This window comes from Nilaparvata lugens, chromosome 2, assembly GCF_014356525.2.
Source record: "Nilaparvata lugens isolate BPH chromosome 2, ASM1435652v1, whole genome shotgun sequence".
Lineage (NCBI taxonomy): Eukaryota > Metazoa > Arthropoda > Insecta > Hemiptera > Delphacidae > Nilaparvata > Nilaparvata lugens.
In genome coordinates, this window is record NC_052505.1 from 68129849 (window position 1) to 68151092 (window position 21244).

General features: G+C 36.6%; 2 protein-coding genes across 2 annotated transcripts; both read right to left on the reverse strand.

Annotated features, from left to right (window-relative positions):
- Positions 1 to 106: 106 nt before the first annotated feature.
- On the reverse strand, positions 107 to 976 carry LOC120349670. The gene has a single exon (XM_039420167.1). It carries the CDS (start codon positions 974 to 976, stop codon positions 107 to 109), a length of 870 nt encoding a protein of 289 aa, XP_039276101.1.
- Positions 977 to 1017: 41 nt separating this feature from the next.
- LOC120349671 lies at positions 1018 to 2985 on the reverse strand. The gene has a single exon (XM_039420169.1). It carries the CDS (start codon positions 2983 to 2985, stop codon positions 1018 to 1020), a length of 1968 nt encoding a protein of 655 aa, XP_039276103.1.
- Between the last annotated feature and the right edge of the window lie 18259 nt (positions 2986 to 21244).

Here is a 21244-nt window from a genome sequence, read left to right on the forward strand (position 1 = left end):
ATAAAGTTATCAGTTTCGATCAGTGCGCCGATCTCTCAGTTTCGAGCAAAAGGGCAACTCCATGCACAACACTTCTTCTTCTTCTCTGTCTCTTCCCCGCATGCCGTCAAAGCGTTGGGGTAGCCTCGATCCATCTTCTCCACTCCCGTCGATCCGCCGCCAGTCTCCTCATCTCTGGAACACTCTTTCCCCTTCTCCTCCCTATTTCCTCTATTCTGTCCTCGTACGAATACCTTGGACGGCCCACTGTTCTTTTGCCCTGTACTCTGACATTTACATACTGTTTGGCCTTTCTATCATCCCCCATCCGCTGTATATGCCCAAACCATCCAAGCTGCCTCATTTCTATCCTCTCGCTCACATCTCTCATGCCAACTTCCTCTCTTATCCTGGTGTTTCGAATCCTATCTCTCCTGGTCTTTCCTACTGATTTCCTGTGACACTTCATTTCCACCGTCCTGATTTTATTCTCATGGCATGATTTAATGGGCCAGCTTTCACTCCCGTACAACATGATGGGTTCAATTACTGATCGATAGACGTGATTTTTAATTCTTTTTTCTATCTCTCTTTTCCCAAAAATGCAATCCTTGATTGCATAGTAGGCCGTAGATCCCTTTCTCACCCTATTCATCACTTCCAGATCTATTTTTCCGTCCTCAGAAAACATTGTACCAAGGTATTCGTACTTCCCTACCTGTTCGAGCAGTTCTTCACTCACCATAATTTGAATATTCTCTCTCCCTCCTCTTGAAACCACCATCACCTTACTTTTACTCACATTCATAATCATTCCTCTTCGTTTCAGCTCCTCAGCCCATTCTGTCACTGATTGTTGGAGTTTCTGCTGAGTATCAGCAATCAGCACTATATCGTCCGCATATAGGAGAGCTCTTGCCCCAATCGGTCGCATGTTCCAATACCCTACCATCATATTCTGGGTCCTTCTCTTGCACACCTTATGGATCTCATCCATCACTAATATGAAGAGTAGGGGACTCAGACTGTCACCCTGTTTTACCCCCATCTCCATACCAATTCATGGGACATTCCTCCACATATTCGCACTTTCGCTCTCATTCCTACATTGACACTAATGATGGCCTTGATCAGCTTTTCAGGTACTCTCTTTCTTTTTAAGGCTTCCCATATCACCTGTCGTGGAACTGAGTCAAAAGCAGCCTTCAGGTCTAAGAAAGCTAAATAGACAGGCTTTCCCCTCTCTAAAAATTTTGAGCATATATTCCTCAGCGATGACACATGCTCCTGGGCCTGTCTACCCGGCCTAAACGCTGCCTGTTCCTCCTCCATCTCTTGCTCTACAACTTTGCGCAAACGTTTCTCCAGAATACCCGTGTATACTTTCATGCTCACTTGAGAGAGGCAAACCGCTCTATAATTTTCACAGTCTGTGGTGGGGCCCTTCTTGTGGATAGGGATGATAATATTCTTGGTCCATTGACTGGGAACTCTTTCTTGATGCCATATCAAGTTGATCAAACTTGTCATCTTCTCTATCAAGAGATCTCCTCCCCATTTTATTAGCTCTGGCACAATCCCATCCTCTCCCGCAGCCCTTCCTGTCCTCAGCCTTTTTATTGATTCTTCCACTTCATTTGTAGTGATCTCATTGGTTATGCCATCTATCAATTCATCCATCATTTGCTGATGCTCATCTTGGTCAAACCCTGTTTCATTCTCATTTCTTTGGAACTTATTTTCGTAGTACCTTCTCCATCTCTCCATCACTTCCTCCAACTGTGACACCAACCTTCCATTTTCATCCACTATTGATCTAGTCTGCTTTCCAAATTTTCCTCTCAGCTGTTTCACCGTTCTCCAGAAAGCTCGCCCATTTTCCCGTCCATGCAAATTTTGTAGATCTCTGCCAAAATTTTCCCAGGATTCGATTTTTGCTAATTTGACAGTTCTCTTGGCAACATTCCGTTTTTCAACGTAGATTCTGTAATCCTCCTGTCTCTTAGAGCCTATAAATTTCTTGTATGCTTTCTTCTTCTCTCTAACTTTCATCTTGACTTCTTCTGACCACCATCTAGTTCTTCTCTTAAACCTTCCTACTACTTTCTGGCCACATACCTCCTCAGCAGCACCCATAATAACTTCTTTCAATTCACTCCAAATAAAATCAACATTATTTTGCATATCTTCAGCATTTTGCAAATTTTCAATCCGATTTGAGAGCTCTACTTTATATTTTTCTCTATTTTCAGCAAGTCTCAACTCTTCATGCTTTATTCTCCTGTATGCTTTCTGTCTGCAAACCTTTCTTTCTCTAAAACCTGTGTCCGCAACCAGAAGTTTGTGGTCAGTGTCCAGTTCTGCTCCCCTTATGACCTTCACATCCCTAAAAGCATATCTAAGCTCTCCTTGATAGAGAATGTAATCAATCATGCTTTCTGCCTCTCTGCCTTCTCCAACGAATGTAATCTTGTGGATTCTCTTATGAATGAACCAAGTGTTCCCTATGAGGAAATTGTGTTGAGATGCATATTCAATCAATCTTTGTCCATTGTTATTCTTAATCACCTCACATCCATACTTTCCCATACACCCATTCCCCACCTGCTCATCCATTCCGATTCTTCCATTGAAATCACCAATCACTACAAGTTTCCTTGATTCTTCAGCTTCAATGGTTTCTCTCTCTAGCTGCATCCAGAATTCATCTTTCTCGGCCACATTTGCATCTTCTGTTGGTCCATATACTTGGATTATGCTAATTTTCTCTTCCAGGTCTAGATCTACTCTTATTATTCTAGGGCTAATGGCTTTCCAACTTCTAACTCTGGTGTTGGTTTCTTCATCTATTACAATAGCCACTCCACCGCAAGCTCTCCTTCCATCAGCTACTCCTGAGTATCTCATTACATATCCCTCCTCAAGAACTCTCTCTCCTACACCCCTTCTTCTCGTTTCGCATATACCCAACACCTTGATCTTATACTTTTTCATCTCCTCTACCATCTCTACCTCTTTCCCAGTCAGTGTCCGAATGTTCCATGTCCCAAATCTGATAAAGTGGCTTGTCCGTTTATTCCGTAAATTCCGGTCCCGTCCGAGGCTAGTTGTAGTTCTTTGAATCAGCTTTAAACCAGCGTGTGGGTGATTAGCCCAACGACGCCTTCTTTGGAGTACTTCTTCGTCTGACTCCTACCCCTCGACCTGTCCGGCTTGGGAGGCCCTGCTGGTAGTTACACTACCGCCGGCATAGCTCTCGGGGTTATTGGAGTACACAAGCCCCTCCACCAACGACAAGGTGTTGTACTCCCTAGGAGGGGCCATGCACAACACTTTAGACTCTATTCATGGGAAGAAGAGAATGACCTATACCCCTACGGCTTTAATAAAACTAGTACATCCTTGGCTCAGTAGGTATTTTTTCGCACGTGGATCGTTGTTTAAAGCAAATCAAATCGAAGTAGTAGGCCTAGGGTACTCTAAACGCACAAAATATCTATTAATTATTAATTATGTAAAATTTACGTATGAGCGAAATTGATGTTTATTTCAAGTTTTATTGAATTCATTATGATCTAAATGTGATAACCATTAAAGCATGATACAGTCTTCCCGAAATGTGATATTGGAAGTTATATTTCTAAGAGATACTCAAGATAGAATCTGCTTAAAACAAGTGAGCCCCCGGACTTGAGAACTCTTCCCTAAATTAAACTTATTGTCCGATTTTTAAATCTGAAAATTGTAATTATATGTGAATTCATAGAACTCTAAAGTTCATTTCATAATATGAATAAATAAGTCTGAATCAAAATTCAAGACAGACAGTGAACTAAGCAGACGGACATTAACGAAAGTGAGTTGATTTAAACGTTGTGAATATGTTTATTGATCTTTGAAATCTTGATAATCTTTGTGAATCATATGTCGGCGCATTAAGGTAGACGCACACAGATCGTCATCAGACGGACGGCACGCATCGGACGGATCGGATGATTAGATTTGATGCATTTGATGCATCTGATGCATTGTTTTCAATTGGAGTGCACATACCTATCCGCATCCGTATAGGTATAGGTATGCGCACTCCAATTGAAAACAATGCATCAAATCTAATCATCCGATCCGTCCGATGCGTGCCGTCCGTCCGATGACGATCTGTGTGCGCCTACCTTACGAACAGTCTTGCCTGATTTCACCAAGCTTAGACAACACATTTGAATATGATCAAGCCGGGTACGCTTTACAAGTGTGCACTGAAATTATCAATATAGTAACTTATGAAAATTTATAACAGAATATGTTAGAAATTAGTATAGGAATTGAATAGAAATATAATTTGTTGCAGTGCACTCGTTGTGAACCGTACCTGATTTGGTCAAGTCCAAATGTGTCTTGACCGAGCTTGGTCAGCTGTTGTAATTTGATGGATAAAAGTTGTAGTAATTGCATGCAGTTAATAATCCAGCTGACTAATAATCACTACACATGCTCTCTTATAAGCACTTTCAATGTTATCCTCAAAAAATATGGAAGAGTGAGTCATTTACTTTGGCAAACGAACTGGATTTTATATGTTCGAAGAATATGTATTAAAAATTTGAAGTCAATTGATGAAAGAAATCGAAAGTAGTCGTAGAACAAGCAAACCCACAAACAAACAAACTCACGAACGGAAAAAAAACTCTATCAGTAGAACTTGCTACTCTCGTTCGATAAAGTTACCGGTACACCTAACACAGTAGGCCTACGGTGCTTCAATCACATACGCCTACAGCAAGAGCGCCTCTTCAACTTTGATCGAGAATTGAATTATATTTGATTCAAACTCCAGTAAGTAGTTAATGATATTAACTTCATTTCATGTTTTTGTAGCCTACACTCTTTACAGCTCTCCAGAGTCCTTGTACCTATTGGAAAAAAATATGTTTCAATATTGAATTTGTGGAGTGGAATAATAATGCTTATTATACAATGCTAAGCATACAAATTATTGCTAGAAGATCAAATCAGAGAGGAGAGAAGTGTACTTCGTAATTCGTTCATCTCTGATCACAAGTATATCATGTGTGTGTATTGTACCCTATGAGAGCCGAATAGGTGGCTCTTGACAAAATGCAAACATAAAACTGTTACAAAGTTGATACTGTGTGATCCATACGGAAATGGTATGAGTCAGAAATATTAGACAAGATTAAGCCAATGGTCGGTATAATTTAATTCATTAAGGCCCAGTTTCTAGGACACTCTCATCAAGTCCAATAACAAGACCATAGAATCTATAGATTTAATAGACTATAAATTCATCGCATTCAATATTAAAGTGCTCGCGTCTTTGAATCAGAATCACCAAGCTCATTATATTTTCTATCATTCTAATATTTGTGGATGAGAAATTCCGTAGTAGCAAATACAGATTACAATGTGTCAAAGCGATGATGTGGAGTGAGCATCATCAAGTGGTAAATGGATGACGTAAGACAATGATAAGAAACCGAGGTGTGACGTCATTGAGACCCTGCCAAGATAATTGATGAGCAGAAGCATACAAATGGAGGGAAGTAGGCGGACGGTAACTGAATTAGGACCCCTTCGCTTGGACTGACATCAATCTGAACGCGACGCTCATATCTCATAAGCCGCCGGAGCCACCCAAGGATAGTGTATAGTTATATATATACAGTATATACTATCATTGGAAGCCACCAGTCACAGTGCACAGTGCACAATGCTAGAACAGTCTCTATATTATCATCTCGCTAGTAGATAGATTAGAAAAATCCTACCACTCACTTATTAATTTATGAATGGCTAGTTATGATTCGAAGATGTATTCATCATTTTCCAATAACGTATCCTTTCGCATACCATAGTTCAAGACTCCATTACCAACAAAATACTTCACAGTATTCAGCAGTATTATTCAGCACAAAAGTCACAGTATCTAGGCCTATGCATTCGTGAGATGAAAATTTGCTTGTTTGAGAAAAAACGAACAATTTTTTACATGATTGATACCACTTGATACCTGTACTCAATTTAATTTCGAACTATCATGCATATTTTGTAAATATCCATTCAAGTTGCGTATACGATTTTCCTCATGCGTTCTTCACTCCACTAGGAAATACTGAAATTAAGTGCATCTGACGTGTTATTCTGATAGAACATGATTCCAGAAACCTATATTATTGTGCAGAATCTCAATGTGATGACAATGGAGTTGGTGATGATGATTAAAGCTAAAAATGATGTTCCTGGGAATCTATTATTCCAGGTACAGAGCGCTGTACCTGGTTTCGCGTTGTAGAGCACAGAACTACGCCCAGAGGGATTTTGAAGTACTCATTCACATTGTGACAATCGGATGATATTTTTTATTAAATACTAAAATTCATCAAATTTTCAAATTAATTTTTTTTCTAATTTTTGAAAAATGTTGTCTCAGTACTCATAGGGCAGCTATACACACATATCGATTTCTGTAGGTACAATTGTTTGCGGTCCTTATATAAATTCTATTAGATTACCTGATGATTTCAGGAAGATAATGTTTGTCAAGTTCCGTTTAATCTGATAGAATTCATTAGGACGGCAAAAAATCGATGTGTGTCTAACTGGCTATAGAAGATATATTTGATTGGCAATCTCATAATTATTGGGTGGAAATAGCTGAGAACAAAAAAATGAACCGAAAATACGAGGTTTTTGGGGCAATCTATAATAGGACAAGGAAATTTAGTATGAAAAAAATTGGTTGTGGACTCCTCTTATGTATTCAAACAATATATTAAAAATTAGAACTACAATATATATATATATATTGCAAGCACCAATATATATAGTGCCTGGACATGTTTTAATCATGCTCATATAGTAGTAACTCGTGTATAGTCAACCGCACGAAAATAGTCCGATGGAAATTGGAACGGCTGAGTACCTCCTCATCTTATGAAGGTAATAGTATCGTCGAACAAACAAACAAATACACAAACCAACGAACATACTACGACTCGAGGCTCTACTCATCAGTAAGAACTCACTTCGCTTGACAAATCAATGAATATTTTGAAAAAAATCAATTAGCGAGTCTAATTTCGATTACCAGAGTAGAAGTATGTTCTCAATCGAGTATCAATCGTGAATTCCATTAAATTGAATTCATTCAATAGTAGGCCTACCTACTACCGCAACTGATATCCAGTGATATTCATGAAATATTACTAAGACAGTTTTTTATCAAGATTGGGTAAAGCTTGGAGTCAGTTCCGCTTAAGTTGTCGAAAACGAATAGAAACACTTGTGAATGGCCAGATAAAATGAGTGGCAGTGCCCTCCTCGCCTCCCCGCCATAGATTGGCGATGGCAGTTGGCCAAATGTCATTGAATTTGGAAGAGGACAGAGAAGGGAAAATGCGATGCGAAACAACAAAACAATAAGAAGACGTGACGCCGTAGAGAGACGACTGAGGAGGACAAAGGGGTGGGAAAGTTGCAACAGAGATGCGGAGGAGGAGCAATTGCCTGGAACAAGGATAGCACCGATAAATCAGTCTCCGGACATAATCGTTTGCTAATGGAATGAAATTGACTGAAAAGAAGAGTGGACAGCCCCTGCCCCAAAGCGTCGTCGTTCTTGGCTCTTATCCCTTTCTCACGTCTCTCCATTTGTGCATTATCTTTGTTTCCCTCTCTCTCCTTCGCCGGCATTTTCCCTTTTCTCCTGCAAAATTGATAATATCACTAGCCAATGCCTTCCATCTTACAAACACAATTCGACGCCTCGAGGTCAACATCTTTATCACAACAAAAACATTGCTCCCTATTTCTATTGGCTCATTCGTGACTTCATATTATTTATACTTTTCTGCAATTTTCGATTTTTATAGATCTATTCAGTTCTCTTGATTTTCTTTCTGTGAGAGTAAATAACCTCAATTTTCCCGTCGTTATTCATCACTTTAATAACATTCTTTTGATAATATAAGCATGAACATTATTAAAAATCACTATTTATTTCAGGACAGAACTTATCATTTATCAAGAAAAATTTGAGCTAGAATGAATAATTTCTCTTCTCATGTAATCGTTTGCTAGTAATCCATGCCCTACAGTCAAAACACAAACTTTCTATTGTAATAACTTCCAAGGCCTTCCTAACTAATCAAATCAATATTTTGGATCACATTGTTATGAAAAGGTTATGTTATAGCAGAATCGCCCGTTAGATGCACTCAATTTCAGGATTTCCTAGTGGGGAGGTGCTTGTAAGTACACCTCTAGGATGAAAATTTCAAATTTTATAACAATGTGATCCAAAATATTGATTTGATCGGTTAGGAAGGCCTGAAGTTATCATAATGGGAAATTTGTAATTTGGCTGAAGGACATGGATTTCTATTTTCGCTAGTACTCCCCTCCCCCGTACACAAAATTTTAAAATTCTGTGGATTCATGTTCAGAATTGATAATTGTACTTTCATATGATATGTGATTTTTTATCATTAGGTACTCCAACTCTCCAAGTTGTATAGTGAAAGTAGTGAGTTTCCATAAGTTTCGATAGATATGATTATAAGATAAGTTATGTTATCAATAGAATATTACTCTATAATAAATATGTTATATTTGATTAAGATATGTGATTTTTTATCATTACTTCAACTCTCCAAGTTGTATAGTGAAAGTAGTGAGTTTTCATAAGTTTCAAAAATACCTTGAAAAGATCCCTTTTTTGAAAATCTGTAGCTCAAATACCAGAAATCGTAGATTTTTGCGCAACCACTCAAATCTATAGAAAATTTCATTGTCTTCAATTTTGTGGAGATTACTTTTTCGAAAACCTCGAGGTTTTCGGAATAAAATGGGAAAATTATAAGAATTATACCCCCCAAAATTTGAGGGGTATGGGGCTTTTAGAGGCAAGCCGCCCTTTGGCATGTCAGCAAATTTCAGATTCGAAAATACCTAAAATACATATAAAACCGAGGAAAAAATTATTTTTCTACAACTGTGCGTGAAATAATAATTTTTCTACAACTGCGCGTAAAAAAAGAATTCACATACTCAATTCTCCTCGTTAAACAGTTTATTTCTGAGGAGAATCTTCTTTTTCGCTCACTAACCATCTGCCCATGCACACTAGATTTTATTTACGCTCGTTAATCATTCGCGCATGCGCAGAAGAGTTTCTTTACGCTCACTAATCAGCTGATGATAAGCAGCTCGCCAAAAGTAGGCCAGATCTTAACCTAAAAAGTCGGTAATTGTACGGTGTACCGGTTCTGCACTTCTGCAGCCATGATGGTTAATGTATATCAGTAAAGACGAATTATTATTAACTCCGCCAGATATAAGTAATTTTACAGATTTGGGCAGTTGCAGAAAAAATTTTGTATGTAATTCGTGGGTAATGCTTCTTTATTGCTCTTGCAAAAAACTGTTTTGCGCGAGTGATAAAGTCGCGCATTACGCTCTTAATACATAAATAGCTATTACATACTCATTTCTCCTCGTAAAACAGCTTATTTCTGAGGAGAATCTACTTTTCGCTTGCTAACCATCTGCGCATGCACAGTAGATTTTCTTTACGCTCGTTAATCATTCGCGCATGATCAGAAGTGTTTCTTTACGTTCGCCAATCAGCTGATAAAGTCGCGCATTATGCTCTTAATACATAAATAGCTATTCTGGGCTGTTTCCTGAAAAACTACAATTCGACTGGACTACTTCCACAGCATCAATACACTCTTCTAGAGTCTACAGTTGAGTTTGAGGTCAGGGCTCGGAGCTGTTCTTCGATGGTGACCAGCATCTATATCATAAATATGAACTGTTTCATTTCATCCCTCATTTCGTGGTTTGAGGCCCACCTCAAACGGTGAATCGATTCATCTCTTAACATAACTCCTCATAAATACATGTTATAATAATAGAGTCAAAGGCCCATTAACGGTTAAAATATTTTTTAAGGCTCAATATTCAGACTTGATGGAACCTTCCCATAAGAGACTACCCGCCAACAAAAAAACCATACAAATTTACTATTCACTCAATAATCCTTTTATCCACGTATAAGACAAGAGCCTCAGCATTAGCCAAGATTTTGAAGAAGTAAGTTCCCATTGCAATAGATGAGAAAGGCATAATAATTTTATATTGTAGAGAAAAATAATCGTCTGAAAATGGTTCAGGTATCATTTTCATAAGTTTAATTCGTGAAATGAATTACAAATAACAAGTAAACTGATAACCAAGAATGCAAATAACAATAGAGATCTTTCTCGATGAATTTAATCTCGGAAAATGCTGGCTGCTCACTCTCATTCTTATTTTTATATCAATTTGTGCAGAGGAAAAAATGGATGTCAGTCCTCCTTTTAGCACCACCCAATTCTCATTCACAGACTGAAATGGCGTAGATTAAGACCAAAGTACCGCGTAAATCAAGTGAGTCGTTGAACCGTAAAACGCAAATCATTACTGTTCTCTTTGCTCTTCTTCTTCACTATTCCTCTTTATGTCTCCACCTCATCTCCTTTTCCTCCTTACTACCAGTTCAAATACATTCATTTGTTCAGAAACTAAGAAGTCAATGAGCTGAGAATAATGCCAGAGAAAGCGCCTCTGATTTTTTTCCGAAATTAAAATCTGAGGAAAAGTCTTAGCACCCTAAACCTTCAACCTATTTCTCAGTTGTAAATAATTTTATGTCCAGTTTCCACCATCACTCGCTCGTTTGCTAGCGGAAAGAAATCTCACGAATGAGATTTGAAAACTTTTCGTAAGATTTTCTTCATCGCCTGTTGAGTTTTCATCATCATTTGTTTCCTAATCTTCTTCACTACCAGAACTTGCTATCATGTTTGTGAAATTGCATTCCTCTTATTCCTTATACACTGCTAAATCAAATTAAATCTGGAAATTTTGCAAACAGGAAAATTCAAACTCTGCCTAAAGTTTCACTGCTCACTTTGCTAATAATAGTTTGTATATAGAAACTTTTAAATAAGAAGAGAAATTTTCTAACATGTTGGAGAATCAACTAGTCCTACTCATATGAAACTATCAACTCAGCTCTACTGAGAGCGATATATTCGTATGAGATAGATTCTTCGTCTGAGCCATCTTTCAACTTATATTTTATGTAAATTCACTTTAAGTATTTACGGTATAAAATCAAATTAAATGTCCATGATAGTTTGTATTCATTTTAAGAAATATATCGTACAAACTTGTAATATTCCAAAACAATTACTCCCTTGAGTGATAGAGATGAATGACGCTAAATGTAAAGTGTAAACTATCATTTTGCAAAATGATATTAATATTCCTCGATACCATCAACTATAATAATACTGCACTGTAGTAGAATTAATTCAAATTACTTCAAGATTTCAATGGAAGATAGTGTTCGGTAGTCAAATGTTTACTGTAGTGATGAGTTTTGAGTTAAAGCCTCTGATCCCTCAGTAAATTGTAAATGAGCTTTAAGCCAAATCACATCAATACCTAATAATTTGGTATCGTGAATATTTTGTTTTCTTGATAGCTTCAAAGTTTGATAATACCGGTCTCTATCACAGTAGGCTATTGCTTGCTATTCTCAAAAGGAATAATTTCGTCAGATCTTAACAGATACATTACAGCGTTTCCTTTGAAGTAAGAAAGATTTAAAAGATTTAAAGAGGAATTGGAAGTGAGTTAGTCCAATTCTTATATCATAACATGCACACATTGTCGCTACTGCGAAGTTCAATTTCAGCACACATAATTAAAGGTCCGAGATATGGTACATTTATACATTTTTCATTTTGAACGATGAATTTAATTCAATGGATAACGGTGATGATTTAAATATTGATGGTGATTCCATTATAAGGAACCTAAAGACGGGGAAAGAAGAGACGGCTAGTGTTTTCTATTTTATCACTTCCAACAATGCCCGTTTACCAAACATCTGCCTAATAAATGTAAATTAATGAAAAGTGCCTTAATGACAGGCACTAGCCGCATATACATTCCCTCACTACGAGCCGAAATCAACGATCTATATATACTAACATAGTATAGTTAGTATATAGATCGTTGTATATTAGTATATAGATCGTTGGCCGCAATAGACCACCTATTAAGGCAATAAGTTAGCCAAATTGAATATGAACGCGTTTTCAATATAGAACTTACATCAAACGACCTCAACACTTTCAAGAGTAATAAAACTTCAGTAATGATACCTTCAGTGAAGCTCAATTATACAGCCTTGAACCCTTTTGAAAGCTCATCAACAATACTTATAAGGTTTTCAAATAAATAATAAAGATCCAATCATTCCAAAACCGCAAATAATTCAGAACCTCTAGGAGTAATTAAAGCCAAGAAGCACACTGATTATAGCAAAAGATATCCAGGCAAATGATAGAAGGCTCAGAGCTTCTAGGAGTAGGTATAACCCGCTGATAATAAATAGAGCAGAAAGTGGGAGAAGTGCATCTAAGTGAGATGAGACAGGCCAGCTATGCAGCATGCAGCAGTGTTTTTCATTAGATCCACAGCATGGTGATGTGAGTTCATCGCATCATAATTTGAAAATTGAATCAGTTGGGATGCGCTTCCCTTTGCCAGACGGGCGGTCGTCGGCTTCATTTCGCAACGGAATCTGTTGAGGGTAGGAGGGGGTAGGAGGAGTGCGATGAAGGTGTGTTATGCCGGGCAGCTTTATGAGGGTGAATGTACAAATAACATATTCTATTAGTTGCCCTGGCCGCCCGCCCCGGCTAGGCACCAATCCATGCTCCGTTTAACGGCATTTTAATTCAATCTAAGTCTTATACAAAATTCAGCCGCTCACCCGCTATGATCTATGGGAGCGCCTCACATTATGGGCCCACAGGGACTGCCTTCTACTAGCCGTCTACAGAACATCGCCTTCCCACTTCTGCAGTCTGCAATAACTCCGCCGTGCTTCAAATGCCCCAATCTGTTCGCACATAAATGAGCCAAGTCTGATTCAATTCTAATAAGCTGCATGATTAATTTTTACTGATCGAATTACTTAAAATTTTACTAAATATGGAAGGAGTCTGACAAGATATTGAAATTAAATTAGTTAGCTAGTTCGAATTATTGTCAAGGTCCGATTTAATGCAGACGGAAACCAGGTTTGAGCGTAAGTTGGTTCTAAACTAACAGAAAATCGTATTACTAAACCAATAATTTTAAATCATCCGACTATATCCAACTTCCGCTCAAATCTAGTTTTCGTTTTTGGTGAAATCAGGACTTAGTTTTTATTGGTTTGACTGCTTTGATTATCAACAATTTGTTCAATCAAGACTGGCTGGAATTCGCATCATGCTTACTATGAATTCACATTGCATAACAAAATAATTTTTTATTGTTCTAGAAGGCTGTCATTTCATTTCTGCAAAATACATGCCTACCAAGTAAATCCTGAAGAATTTGAATTTCACCCTTTCAGATAGATCCTTCATGATGTATCATTAAGATATCAGACTTACGTCAAGAACCAAGCCAAGTGAGATAGGAACAGTAAACCTAGTAACGGTTTTTGAAGATTGAAAATTCAAAGAGACTACCGTACTTGGATGAGGTGTTACAATTACTATACTGTTTAATCGATGAAGGTACATGGTAATATTGAAATTACAATAGAAAACTAAAACATATGTCTATGAAATTACTCAATCGACAACCCAACAAAATTTCCGAAGAATCAGTTGGAAACTTGTATTATTACTGTAGACTTTTATCTCACAGATACTAATTTCCATTGATCATTGTTTATATTGTAAGTTTTAATGTACCGGTATTATTAATTATTGGAAATAAGGGTAAGTAATTCGATTGGATCTCACAGATTCAATGTGTCCTATTCTAAAGATCCTACGCATTCAGTTCTACTTAAGGAAAGTAGGTACATGTAAGAAGTTGTCAAGTTTTGTTGGGCGTGCAGACGATTGAAAACGAGATAACGTGACGCTCGACCTGGCATGTGGATATGCACGATTCGCTTTCAGCAACGTGGCAAAGTGTATGCTTGCCTCCTCGGAAAAGCGGTATCCGTTTTCCGGGAGCCGGTTCTCCTGGGAGAAAGGCGGCAAGGCGAGGTGCGTGGAGCGTTACCCTTATCACCGCGCACTTTCTGCCGCTGCTTTCTACTTCATAAAACTTGCACACTATAAATAGGCTCACGAAAAAAGGTGGTCTCACGCAGCAATGGAAAGAGAGCAAGATGGAAATGCGTGGAAGGAAGTAAAAACATTTTGAGAAGGTGGAAGTCAAGGAGAAAGAGGCCAAGATGTAGGAAAGGAGAAAAATTCCAAGAGGGAAATAGGAACTGAGGGAAGGAAAGATAGAGAGAGAAATGTATAAGAGGAGTAAAAAGAAAGAGAAATGCGTGACAGGGGAGGAGAGATACTAAGAGAGAGAGAGCAATGGAGCTGAGCTGAAAGGGGCTCTACTGAGAAACTGTAGGTCTACAACAGTATCGAATTTCAATCTGCGTCCACTTCACTCCACTTATCATTCAGTTGATTCTTCACCTTTCTAAGACTATAACAAAACCACTTGACTTGGCTTTTTCAACTCGGGCATTTGTGACTCTGATGTGTATCAGAGATTGCTAAGCAATCTGTCTACATAAATAAGCACATTCTGATTGATCAACTTCAGGTGTGGGAAAATAATATATGAGTAAATATGATTCTTGACTTGAAATATTCTCTTCTCTTCTCTTCTCTTCTCTTCTCTTCTCTTCTCTTCTCTTCTCTTCTCTTCTCTTCTCTTCTCTTACTCTTCTCTTCTCTTCTCTTCTCTTATCTCTATACTTATAAAAGGCTAAGCCCCGACAGACTGTAATCACACCACAGCCCAAACTATCTATCTTCCCCTAATAATCTATCTTCTTCTTCTTCTTCTTCTTCTTCTCTCTTCTTCTTCTTCTTCTCCTTCTTCTTCTTCTTCTTTCTTCTTCTTCTTCTTCTTCTTCTTCTTCTTCTTCTCTTCTCTTCTTCTTCTCTTCTTCTTCTCTTCTTCTTCTTCTTCTCTTCTTCTTCTTCTTCTTCTTCTTCTTCTTCTTCTTCTTCTTCTTCTTCTCTTCTTCTTCTTCTCTTCTTCTTCTTCTTCTTCTACCTATATAAAAGGCTAAGCCCCGACAAACTGAAATCACACCACAGCCCAAACTACCAAGCCTAAAAACTTGAAATTTCGCACAATTTTCTATTGTAGCCTCAAAACATTCACTACAAAAGGATTTTCAGAAATCTGCCCCCCCCCTGAGGGAGCTGGGCCCCCCAGAATCTTCACTTTTTAACCGTTCATTGCACAGCAAAGAGCAAAGTCATGAGGAACTTTTTCGTTCAGGTACGAAAAAAATCAGATCTATGCAGAAAAATTCCAATCAGGAGCACAGGGGGTTCAGGAGAGGGCATTTTTCGAAAATTTTGATGTAAAATCACACTACAGCTCAAACTAATTGGCCTACAGACTTAAAACTTTGCACAAATATTCTTCAAACATGCTAGATGCGCACTAAGAACGGATTTTGAGATATTTTGCCTCTAAGGATTTCAAAGGATGAAAAAGGATCCTATTAAGTAAGCTCGGTAAGGTGAACTCCATATGGAACTGAGATAATTGACACATGATATTCTAACATATGTTGTAATCACTGGAAAGCTTAAAACAATTTCATCAATTAGCTGATCGAATTGATTTTGCGTTGATTGAGAGCGCGAGCTTAGCACGTGTTTGTTCCATTGTTGTATGCTTGGCCAGTTCGGTTTGCGCCTTCTATCAGCTGTATATGGAGTCTCATACACTCCGATTAGAACAGAGCACAAAGGTTTTCTTTGGTTAGGAGTTTGTTGATAATTCTTTTTTCAAATTCAAATTTTATTGCCATCAAAAATCACATTGAAAACTTTCTTAATAGACAACAAGATTAAAGGAACAAAATGTCAAACATATACCTACATTTATTCGTAGCACGGCCAGAAAAAGACAAACTTGAGTACTAGCAGTGAGTTTATTAAATATAACTTAATATATATTTTTTTGTTAATATTTTGTAAATAAAAATTACGAGTTGATGATAGATGCGAGTAATTCCTTATATTTGATCCGAATGGTTATTCATAATACAGTAGTCGGGGTCACTGCAATCAAAAATTTTTTATTCTGTATGGTAGCTAATGAATTTTATACTTATTGATTGTCCATAATGTATCCAGTGTCCATAATGGAAGTAATTGAACTACTCAAGATTAATGGCTTACTGGTTCCTCATAGATTTATAGTATTCCTGGTGATTGAGCCTGTCTTTTTCAGCGTTGTCTATTAATAATAAAGCTTCATTTACAACTAGCTTACCCAGCGAACATATTCAATGTTTTCATAGCTGTAGATTGTCGATATATGGTCCAGGAAATATGCCATGTACGATGAATCACACAGAATTCCATATTCTTTCCATTTTAGGATGTATATAAGCTAAGCTAAATTCAAAAAATTGTAAATTATTCTATCATTTTTCAGTAACTAATGAATGCAATATGAATACTATACAATAAATATATACTCTCTTTCATTAGGTGAATAATTTTTTTCAAAATTTTCCAGTTTCTCAATGATAGGGGAGTGATAATAAATTATTTGTATAGGTCTTCTATGGAACCATTATCAACAGCTGGTACCAATCAACTACACTTCAACTCCAAACTACCGTTTTAATACCAGTACACAGTAATTTATCACAGGGTGATATGATTATTGCAGCTGGTAACTTTAGATGCTAAATCATATTAGCCTATCACAATATGATCTTGAATCATGATCATCTTTTCGTTCTTCAGTAGCCGCTCCGCCGAAAATTTCGAAAACATATGTCTGTGAAATGGATTAATAAATAATTATTATTAGCCCCCCTATTAAAATTTCTGTTCAGAAACCATCCCCAATATTCACACAACATATTCCCAAAGTTTCATGCCAATATGTCAAGTAGTTTTCAAGTCTACAGGGAACAAATAAACATACAAACAAACACACAAACATACATTCATTTTTTCTATAAATAGATATCCATTCGGCTCAAAAAAAAGCCTCTCTAAATGAAGGTAGAATGATAAGGATTCAATTCTGTTGTTTTAACATTTTTTCAAATACCTAACTTTCAAAAAGTGCATGTAGTACCTACTATTGTGTTTGAGACACTCTTCTGGCGCTATCATAGTTTCACCACTATTCTGTTCCACAGTCCTATCTCTTGCCGTCGTTAACTTTATCTATAATAATTATTATACAAAGTAAAGAGCTGGCTTATGCACGTACGGGATAGGAAAATTATGTTTGACGCATCATCACGTCTGAACTACTGAACTAATTAACTTGAAATTTTGCTTATAGATTCTTAATTAACCAAGGATGGTGATAGGCCTATTCTCAATTCTTCAAAATTTCATTATACTCTAGATACATTGTAACTAACTATGGCATCTACCATTATGTCTACAAACTTATATGATTCTTAATTAACCAAGGATGGTGATAGGCCTATTCTCAATTCTTCAAAATTTCATTGTACTCTAGATACATTGTAACTAACTATGGCATCTACCATTATGTCTACAAACTTATATGATTCTAGAGGCATTTTGTCAAGTTTTAAAATAGATCCTTGCGAAGCACGGGTTCTTGCTAGTATATCTATAAAAGGCTAAGCTCCGACAGACTGAAATCACACCACAGTCCAAACTACTGAGCCTACAAAATTGAAATTTTGCACAATTGTTTATAATGGCCTCAAAACATCCACTAAGAAAGGATTTTCAGAAATTTGCCCCCCTGAGGGAGCTGGGGCCCCCCAAAACTTTTGTACTTTTTAACCGCTCATTGCACAGCAAAGTCATGAGGAACTTTTTTGTTCAGCTACGAAAAAAAATTAGATCTATGCAGAAAAATTCCCACCAGGAGCAGAGAGGGATCCAGGAGAGGACATTTTTTGAAAATTTTCATGTAAAATCACACTACAGCTCAAACTAATTAGCCTACAGACTCAAAACTCTGCACAAATATTCTTCAAACATGCTAGACGCGCACTAAGAACGGATTTTGAGACATTTTGCCTCTAAAGGTTTCAAAGGATGGAAAAGGATCCTATTTAGTAAGGTTATGAACATGGTAAGGTGAATGCCATATGGAACTGAGATAATTGACACATGATATTCTAACATATGTTGTAATCATTTGAAAGCTTAAAATAATTTTATCAATCAGCTGATCGAATTTTATTTTCTGTGGATCGAAAGCACGAGCTTGCCACGTGATTGTTCCATTGCTGTAGGCCTATGCTTGGCCAGTTCGGTCTGCGCCTTCTATCAGCTGTATAATATATGGAGTCTCATACATTCCGATCAGAACAGAGCACAGAGATTTTCTTTGGTTAGGAGTTTGTTGATAATTATTTTTTCAAATTCAAATTTTATTGTGAACAAAAATCACATTAAAAAATTTCTTAATAGACAACAAGATTACAAAAACGAGATGTCAAACATAAACCTACATTTATTTGTAGCACGGCCACAAAAAGACAAACTTGAGTACTAGCTGTGATTTGATTCAATATAACTTATATTTTTTTGTTAATATTTTGTGAACAAAAAATTCCAGTTGATGAGAGATGTGATTAATTTCTTATATTTTATCTAAATGGTTATTCATATTGTAGTAGTCGGGGTTACTTCAATCAAAGTTTTTTTATTTTGTAGCTAATAAATTTCATATGTATTGATTGTCCATAATGTATCCAGTGTCCATAATGGAAGTGATTGAACTACTCAAAATTAATGGCTTACTGGTCCTTCATAGAATTTATAGTATTCCTGGTGATTGAGCCTGTCTTTTCTCAGCGTTGACTATTAATAATAAAGCTTCATTTACAACCAACTTACCTGGCGAACTTTGTACCGCCAAGAAGTCAATGTATCTTATGTCACACTTTACTTTATTTGGTGAGTCATGAAATTTATCTGACAATCAATATTTTCATTTACATCTGAATACGAGCTTCCAATGTGCTTAGTCATGCAGCATTCATTATTCCCAAAACATATTCTTCTCAATCAATTGGTCGTAATATCTAACAGTAGAGTGTTGAATTAAGAAAAAATATATATGATAAATCAGTGTTTCAAATGAAACCGATCTCCTGGTGACAAATGATTTTGTCGGAGAAGGCTTAGTTGTTGAAATTGTGCTAGACCCTGAGATCTGCGGATTTTTATCTGATCAATAATGTGAAACTAATTCTAGTGGTTTGAGGGTCTTGGAATTAAAAACATAGATATGCGGTTGACTGACTGCTCTTATAATAATGAGAATAAAATAGAGAATATTACAAGATACATCTTTACATGGATAATCGAATAATCAATCTGTCTTTAAGAGACCAAGTATAATACATCTTTAAGAGACCAAACATAATATGTCTTTAAGAGACCAAATATAATACGTCTTTAAGAGACCAAATATAATACGTCTTTAAGAGACCAAATATAATACGTCTTTAAGAGACCAAATTTACGGGGCACATCTGATATTGTAGTGGGGGGTATCAAGTACTTATCTAAGATCTGTCGTCCTCGAGTCCGGTGTCCAAAGGGTGATGGGTGAGGATGAAGGGTGATGGCCTCCAGGCATCGGGCTAGTGGCGTCAGATCGAAGATCGTCTTTCAGCCCCGCACGGCAATGTCAGATGTCTGATATCACCGGCCATCTCGGTCGGCGAATTCGTAAGCCCTCATTTGACAGCAAGGCATATTTACAGCACAATCCTCGAACGAGTATTCAAGAATACACACACAAAAAACCTGCAACACAAGTCACAACTACTTAGTAATGCTAGAATAAATAACATACTAAATATTGCATTCAATGAATGATTTCTCAAGAAATCATCTAATGAATACAATACATACAATTTACATTAAATATAAAATTAGAGGAATATTATAGGTTTTAATTTATTGTAGAATTTGAAATCTATAATGAATGGGATTATGAAAAGAAATTACTAGTTAAAAGAATGATGAACAAACAATATACAGAGTTACAGTTGATTTACAACCAGTGAGTATTTCAAACTTTACTCACGATTACAAAAGGTCAGAGATATAAATGACTCTACCAATAAAATAAAGAATAGGAAGATACTCCATTTAGTATCACTTCCTTTCACATTAGTATATTGTCATACACCTCAGATGTAAGACTACAAAATTGAGTTATAAAATATTTGAAAACGAAGAATTGTTAAATCAGGGGTTGTTACCTGTAATATCAAAATTATTAAAATAAAGACAATACTATAAAATATTCATTACTCACCCTTAAATGGGTTTTTGACTGTCACTAATCCATAGCCTACAATAATAATAAAGTGCAGCAGTCAACCGCTCTGAATGGAAATTAACTATGCCATTAATAATTTAATATAGAGATTAGCGATTTAAAACTGATTGGATAAATGATTCCCGATTATATAATTTTAGTCTCCGTCTGGAAAAGACATTATTCAATCAGGCCAATAAATAATTAAGCTCAGAAAACATGTCTGTACTCTACAGAAGATAAAAGCGGTCTCTTGTTCAGGTCTCCAAGTCGACCAAATCAGGCTCAAAAATAGGTATCAGGGCTCGATCAAAGTAGAAAACTCAGCAATAGAATGGACGTTCAACTGATTTTTTATGATGATTTTGCATTTACAACAATTCTAAGTACTCTAGGAAAACGTTAGAAAACAATAGAGGAAATATCAGAATTTAATTACATAATGTGCAGAATGACATCATGAAATTACTCCGATACCATGAGAAAATCACAACGTTAATCCAGCACTCTAATAAAATTTTATCTTGGAAAAGTTATAATTTCAAAAAAAAATAAATTTCGGCACACAAAGTTTCAATGTTTTCATAGTTGTTGATTGTTAATAGATGGTCCAGGAAATATGCGATGTACGATGAATCACCAGGAATTACATATTCTTTCCATCTTCCATTTTAGGATGAATATAAGCTAAGCTAAATTGAAAAAAAATTGTAAATTATTCTGCCATTAATGAATGCAATATGAACAACTCTCTTCCATGAGATGAATAATTTTTTTCCAACATTTTCCGGTTACTCAATGATAGGGGAGTGATAATTATTTGTATAGGTCTTCTAAGGAACCATTATCTACAGCT